The sequence below is a fragment of the Buceros rhinoceros genome, unplaced genomic scaffold (genome assembly GCF_000710305.1).
Source record: "Buceros rhinoceros silvestris isolate BGI_N320 unplaced genomic scaffold, ASM71030v1 scaffold39297, whole genome shotgun sequence".
NCBI classification, from domain to species: Eukaryota; Metazoa; Chordata; class Aves; order Bucerotiformes; family Bucerotidae; genus Buceros; species Buceros rhinoceros.
In genome coordinates, this window is record NW_010423451.1 from 4,075 (window position 1) to 11,777 (window position 7,703).

A 7,703-nucleotide genomic window follows, 5' to 3' on the forward strand; every position below is an offset into this window, starting at 1 on the left:
TTTAAATTTTTTAAGAAGCCGGTAATGTCAGTAGGAACACTGAGATGTAACACTGTTTTGAGAAAAACTGTCACGACACAACAGCTTCGGCTTAGACAAAACACTGGATAGAGGATCTCCGAGTGAGTGAAAACATCAGCCCACTACCGTTTGTTTCACATACAGCACTCACCACATTCAATGAAAAGACCGTTTCATTCCAATTCATTCTACACATTCAAGAAATGGATTAATTTTAATATCATTGAATCATGTTCCCAGAAGTAAGAAAATTCTGTTTGGAAGAAACAGACCATAGAATTTCAACCTGGAAGAAGTGACCTGCCACCACAAATTGCACCCTTACTTGACAGACAAGTGAAGAAAAATACCAATCATATCAACCTTAAAATGTATTCTTTTTTCTGGCATGGAAAATCTCTATGTGCTCTAAAAGCCAAGGACCAGTGAAACACATCGGTCTAGCAGCTGACATAAAACTCCAAACTCATTCGATGGAGTGGGATCCACCTACTAAAGCACAAAGCTTTCAACGGGACCACCAGGCACTCAAACACTCACTGTTGCCAGTTTTTGGACAGCCTCATCTGATGCCCCAAGTGACACAAGACCAATTTCCTGGGAGAACTGAGCAAAACTGGGTTCAGCCAAAAGAGGAACGTGGCCTAGGAGTTCATGGCAGGTATCACTGGAAAAAGAAACAGAACAGAAAATCTAATGATGTGTCTTTGTGGTAGCAAAAAAGCAGCATTGAACAGATAAAATGTCTTGCATTAAACTATTTCATATCCAAAAGACAGAAAAGTGTGTCAATCATGTCTAGCTGAAAGGAACTCAGCAGGTCATAACAACTTTACAGAAGCACATAGACTCAAGACGTTCAAATGAAGCTGTCTAAAATTCTGTCTGTGCTCCACATTGATGAGGCAATGGCATATTAAACTAACTCTGCATGCTATGACATCAGTAAGAGCTCTCCAACATCACGCTGTACTTTCGAAAATCCTGTACTTATGAAGGTGGCACTTGAGCATGCTAAAATTTCATTACATTCAGCGTGAAGGCTGAGTCTTCAGCACCTTAAAAATAAATTTTCTTGCTGGTGTTCATGAACAGCTTTTAAGTAGCTTGGCTCTGGGCAGTGAGATTTGAAACTCCCTCACTCTTAAATTCTACCCAAGATTAAACAACTCACGGCTCTGGCGTATAGAGAGGGTCCGAGCTGTGCCTAACATATTGAGTGCAGTGAAAAACTCTGAATGCTAATCCTGCCAAGAAGTCTCTGGGTGACAGATATCCAGCCACGGGGCGAATGGTGAAACCTGTGCGCTCTGAAAAGGAATTTAGAAATTGTACATTAGTTTAGCGTAGAATTGCACAATGTTGTCACCTTTCCTGCTACAACCGAGGTAAAACTGAGCACTACCTTGGCTCAAAAACAGAGGGGAAAATTAGACACAATTAGAAAAAACAGGCCTAAGCTGGAGAATGATGAACATTTAGCAAAGAAGTCCCTACCTCTGTGTCGGTGGATTTCCCATAATTTCATGCCCAGACCCAACACAGTACAGGTAGTTATCTCTTTAGCCAACCCTAACAACCTCTTCAGAGGTAGCATTGCCCCTCAAATGTCACCATTTGTATATATTCAAGACACAATACATGCAAACACGGAGGGACAAAAGGCCTTTTAAAGGACCAGAATGAACATGAGCAAAATGACCAAGGATGTTTTCTCCTGCCCACAGAATAGTGTGATTTGCAATGGGCCTTAGTTCCTTCTTATATAACAAAATTAGCACATTACCTTTCAGGAAGCGGGACACATCTTCCAGCTGGGGGATATTGTCTTCCCTGTACCCACAGTATTTGGTGAGCAAGGGTAAGTTTTTAAGGTACTCTCTGCAGGCATGAGTTGGGTAAAGCTTGTTAAGCTCTCGGTAGACAGTCCCCCAAGTCTTGATCTCCTCCTCAGTGAAGTCAATCTTGGGAATTGGGTCACCACTACAAGGAGAAGAGAAAGAAAGGACATTCCTTGGTAAATGGCTAGTAACAGATGACTCACTTACCTACTATTTTTATTTAACATCTATACAGCTGTGACTCCCGGTCAGGGTGCATGAGGCACTGTCAAATACACAGTGAGATCTGGCCTAGCCCTGGACAGCTTTTAGTCTAAGGACTTGCACTCTTTTCCACCTAAACCAAGTAACAGCAATCTTTGCATTGACCTCACTGACCCTGAAAACTTCAGCTCTGTAAACAGTTTCTTAGGTGCTTAATGCTGAAAGCAACATGTAAATACCTGCATGACCTTTACAGCCTCAGGAGCTGAGAACACATCCTTTTCCCCATTAGACCTCCCTGTCTGCAATTACTTCCCATTACCTTTATGATTTGGTTTAGAAAAAGAGAATTCGGTAAATGAACAACACATGGTGCAGAAGCAGCTGAATATACACATTAGGTAAATACCATATACCTATGGAGAGGAGACAAGAGTCTGTCTGAATATATTCATTGCAGCCCACCTCTCCTAACTTAGCCCTCAAGATCTTGATTAAAGGGTGTGACCTAAAGCCCACTGAAAGCAATGTGAGTGTTACAGCGAGCTTCCACTGCCAACCAGTGAGCACAGCAAATGCTTTCCCCAGAGAATCTCTGTTAACACCACATTAACAGCAAGTGGCTCTGTGCTGTGGTCACCTGTTGCATTAATACACCGTCCAAAAGAGCTCTAGATACACACCACTTCTAGGCCATTTCCAGTTGAGGACCTTGGCATCTAAATTTAAGCAGGCAACAGCAACATAAAACTCATGTTTAGAAAGAGTTTACAACACGGGGCTATGAAACTCTTACTGGCCTAAGAGCTCCCTCCCCCCAGCAGTGTCTCTAGAGACAGAAGCTCTTCAAGTTTCTTTTCGCAGAAAACTTCTTATCTACATATCACATGCAGTAGTTTGAAACAGGAAAGAAAATTCAAGTATTAACTTGAGAGACACCCCGAGAGAACCCAGAGAGTTTACACTGAGCACTCAGTGGGCTTTGCCTCCCCTTCCTGCCCCTTGCCAGTCTGCCCTAGTCAAGTCAGTAGGTCCTGGCACAGGCAGCTGTGCAACACGTTGTCCACCCTCTTCCTTTGCTGCGCCTATTTTCAGAGAAGCAGGGAGGGACCCCAGAGTCCAACTGCACCTCGCTGCAGGAAGCCCATGCTGGCATCATTGCCCATCTGAGCATCAGCACTGCCACAGGTGCCACAATGGCTGAGCAACCACAGCCTCAGAGACCCGGAGAGCTGTAAGATGACCTAGATCTATCTTTCAATCTTGTCTTACACCTCCCTTCGTTCTACCCCACCTTGGCTCCAATTCTGAGCCAATCATGTCTCAGCAAGATCTGAGCTCAGAGAAGGTGAACTCCTGCCAATCCACTCTGCTCTTAGTGCGAGGCACTCAAAAGGCTCATTCTGGAAGAAGTCAGGCTTACTGTTTGTAGTTCATAGCCAGGTCTGCAAAATACTTTCGTCTCTTGCGATAGACATTGTCTTTGAAACCCTGGTGGAAGGAAGGAGAGAAACAACATTAAATGAGTTTCCGAGATGTAGTAAATAAATTAATTTAAAGCGAAACACTTGAAAATTTTTTAGTTGAGAAATACAGACATATGCTATATAAGAATGAGAAGACAAGGCAGGAACCTCACAGCTGTAGTCTGAAACATTTAATAACTGTGAACTAAGCAAATACTCCGGTTTTATGCATGCAACTGTACATTCAGTAAGCAAGGATTCACTTTAGTCATACCAGTATTTATACAAACTTGTTACTTGCTTGATTATTTTAAATTACAAACTGTCCATTTGCACTGCACAAGCATCACTTTGTTCCAATTATAGAAAGGAAGACAGAGAGAGGAGGAACCAAGCATGCCTCACAACAGCTTTTTTTTTTTTTTTTAATTCGTGTGCGACCACTCAGGGCCCAGACCTCACACAAGTAAGCCTTGCTGAAAGGCACGGGATCTGAATTCAGTGACAGGCTTGCCTGAACTATGGAAAAGACACAAACCTCCCACAAGAAGGTGAGCAGACACGCAGAGGCACCATTGAGGGGAAGGAGAGGGAAGAGGAAAAGCTGCAGTTTTTCAAATCAAGCTCCACAAAGCATGTTTTCACTAAGGATTGGATGTAGGGAGTTAAAAATACTTACTGGATGGTCAGCATCCAAATCGGACCCGTACATCAGCACTCGGTTTGCACACTTATCCAAATCTGAGATCTTCTTTGGAAACCAGGGAACATTCTCCATGTCTAGGGAACGCATGGAATCCACAAAGTTATTAGCAACTCCAAGCATGCTGAGGGAGGAAACGCTACTTTCAAGTATGGCTACAGCGGTTACAAGTGAAATCTATAAATTAAAAAGGCATGAATAAGACAAGGGAGTCAACTGCCTATCTGGCACCAGCCTACAGCTCACACTTCCTCCGCTGTCACTGCCACAGGCTGCCTACAGAGCACAGCCAGCTCCAAAGCGGCCAGGGGAGGAAACAGTTAACATTGGTTTTCTGTGGCCCTTAGCCGTTACTGCTGTTGGGGTAGCATCTAGAGGCTGCCACTGAGACAAGTGCTCCTCGTGCACACTGCTGTGAACCTTTTGGGGTACAAAGGAGTACAGAAAGGATTTGCTTGTTGTCCCTGGGCAGAGTGGGAGCAGGTTTGAGTCCTCCCATCCTGCTTCACTGACCACGGGAAATAAACATTGCTCAGAAGCATCCAGCTTTGCTGAGAGGTTTGTGGGGGAAGAGGAAGAGAAGGAGGCCCTGCAGCCTTAAAGAGATGCTTTATTGCAGTTTTGCTACTGACTCCTTTTTTTTTTTATCCTAAGAGTTTTTAGCCAAGATCTTGGCAGAGTGGTTAACACACCGTTTTTCTGACCTGATGCTCTTCAGTTTTCTTAAAAAACACAGGGCAAGTGTTTAGATTGAAACTTCCCTTACTTAGGGCTAAAGTAAGCCATTTTTTCCCAAGGACACCAGATCTCACATTCCCCTACCTACCAGCCTGTGCCTGAGAAATAAGTGGGACTGACTTCCTGCTGCCCTGAACTTTAGGCATCTCTTTAACCAGAAGCAAAGGAAACGTAAAGCATGCTCAAGTTAAAAGGCATATCTTCCATGATAATATAAGTAACTGGTTATGATGAAAAGTGGTTTTAAAAAACATTAAATCAAGAGCTACAAGAGAAAATTGCAGAATCCATCTCCCACTCTCACCAGTGTGTGAACTGAACTGGGATCTGTCAGTACGGTACCTCTGCCATCATGGTGCACAGTCCCTAGCCAAGTCCTGCATTCAGACTCCAGCTACCTGCTGGCCTGCACTGCCCTGTGCAGGTGCAGGGACTCCCATCAGTGCTAGTTGTGCTGTACAGAAGGGACAGGAGCACAAGACAATGGACACGCGATTCGCACCAGCCTGAAACAGCCTATTCCTAGATGACACCGGCCAGCACAGCCCTGCTCCTATCAACCAAACTGCATGCATGCACAACACGGAACCATAAGCCTAGTTGCTACTGCTTGAAAACACTACACAAATGCAGATGTGGGCCCCATAAAAAGATTTCAAACCACTGCACATTTTCATCAGAACTGTGTTTTGTACTCACCAGCTTCCGGGACATTGAAATGCTCTGTTAGGTTCACAGAAACAATATTGACGTGGGATTTCAGGAGCTGGAAGATCTCATTCAGTTGTTCCCTGTTACTGTCACAGTCCACAAAGATCTCGAACTCAGAATTTCGTCTCTTAGACTTGCGTGACTCGATGTGTACCAGATTTACATGTTTCTCCTGTTTTGTAAGAAATAGTTTTCAAACAGACTAAAATCAATTGACTAAAAACTAAAGTTTGTTTTCCAAGTGAACATTCTGCTGCCATTGACTATTCACCACCTTTGTGAAGCCATTTTAGTTCTCTTGATAGCAGTTAGCTTATCAGAGAAGGGGAAGGGTTTTATTTTTAAAAGCAACCTGTTCAGAAGAAAATGAAAAATAACCTGTGTCCTGTCAATTTAACTTACATTCAGGAAGCACAGAAAGACACAGTCAGGAGGTTTAAATTCAAAGGACTTTTTCTTTCATCCCTCCCATAGGAAGCTGATTAGCAGCTGAGTCTGGGGCAATTCACCAAAATGCCAATCAAGTCACCATATAATTATCTCACAAGCAAGCAAGGCATTTAAAAGCAGTTGTTTTCACAATGTAAATTTCACTTTTATTTGAAAAATTATTTAACCACATGTGTTATATCAGGAACACAGAGAAAACCCCACGCTTTCTCTATGCAGGGCCGGATGAGAGCGCACAGAGGCACTGAGCGTATTCCTTACATAGCACCTGCCCAGCGACCAGAGGAGGAGTGCAGCCGCGCGACCACAGTGCCTCTGCCACCCTCAGGCTGGCTAGGCAGGGTGACAAGGGCACTGGACTCAGCACAGCGTGGGTCGGCATCACAAGCATGCACCTGCCATCGGCAGCAGCTTCGGACCCACCTCTTAGATGCAGGAGAAGCAAGAAGTGCCATTCCCGTTTTCATGAGAGGAAGAGACAAAACTCTCAGTCTCCAGCTGGTGCAGATGACACATTTTGTGAAGATTTTTAGGCAACCAGCATCTAATTCCTGAGGCACAGATTTGCTTTTGTGAGTAATTTAGGGTGCCGAGTGGAAGCCAGGTTAGGAATCACATCTTTAATAAATAGATGTAATTTTGGTGTGTTCCAAAACTATTCTTACAATTTAAAAATACAGAGCTGTTGTAGCAATGTGATTATTACATTGCTAATAATAATGCATTTCATACCTGAAAGAGTTTTAATGCTTTTACAAGTCCTCCGACTTCATTCTTCAGGGAAAAGATGATGGCTGTTCTTCCTCTTTCAGATCCATGGTCTTCATTCTCTTTATTATCTTCAATCATTGTGTAATTTGACTTATTTAACTACATGCAAACAAACAACAAGACTTTTTTTAATATCTAGTAGTGCAAAAAGTGCAGAGTTTTACATTTCAGTTTGTCTTGGGGTAACATTGTGCTTTGACTGATTAACCACAAAAGAGAAGGTGCTGATTAAATCATTACACAGTAACAGGCGCAAAGTTCGGCACACACAGGATCTGTGTGTGCTGAGGACGAAATACTAAGAATTCTTTTTTCAGCTGAATAATTTCATAGACATCTTCAGTCGTTCTCTAGAATGCAGAAAATGTTTTGAAAGTATAGTTTATAATTAGCACTTCTGTTTCAGGGGGAGGAGGAGCTGTAAGGTGTCAGCAGAAATAATAAGTTGAACAAAATACTTGTTAGCAAATTGAATGAACCTTGGAAAAGGGAATAATCCAAAACCTGCTGGATATAGGCAGGAAAAGATGGATTGAGATTTACTAGGTTAGAACAGAAAAATCATTGCCTTCCTCTCACCACATAACTGCAAACCACTGCTTTTACAAACAAAGGTGACAAAACCACAAAACCTAAGGAGTTAAAATGTTATGCTGACCAGAATCTGTCAACTGTAGAGGCAGTCCCACTCCTCCCAACCACAACCAAGCTATTCCATCCATCAGGTCCCTTAATTCACATGCCAAATCCTCATCATAATCACCCAAATCACACACTAAAAATGTTCCAACACTGCAG

At 43.0% G+C, this 7,703-nt stretch overlaps 1 protein-coding gene across 1 annotated transcript in view; it reads right to left on the minus strand.

The window, feature by feature from the left end:
- Positions 1-6,995, minus strand: part of TPH1 (tryptophan hydroxylase 1) — an 8,611-nt gene extending 1,616 nt beyond the window's left edge. The window contains exons 1-7 of the mRNA XM_010140424.1: positions 6,867-6,995; positions 5,673-5,856; positions 4,212-4,312; positions 3,490-3,557; positions 1,808-2,004; positions 1,196-1,331; positions 562-688 (exon numbers count right to left, since the gene is read on the minus strand). Of these exons, the coding sequence (XP_010138726.1) occupies positions 562-688; positions 1,196-1,331; positions 1,808-2,004; positions 3,490-3,557; positions 4,212-4,312; positions 5,673-5,856; positions 6,867-6,983 (930 nt within the window). The 5' untranslated portion in view covers positions 6,984-6,995. The remainder of the gene's footprint in view (positions 1-561; positions 689-1,195; positions 1,332-1,807; positions 2,005-3,489; positions 3,558-4,211; positions 4,313-5,672; positions 5,857-6,866) is intronic.
- Between the last annotated feature and the right edge of the window lie 708 nt (positions 6,996-7,703).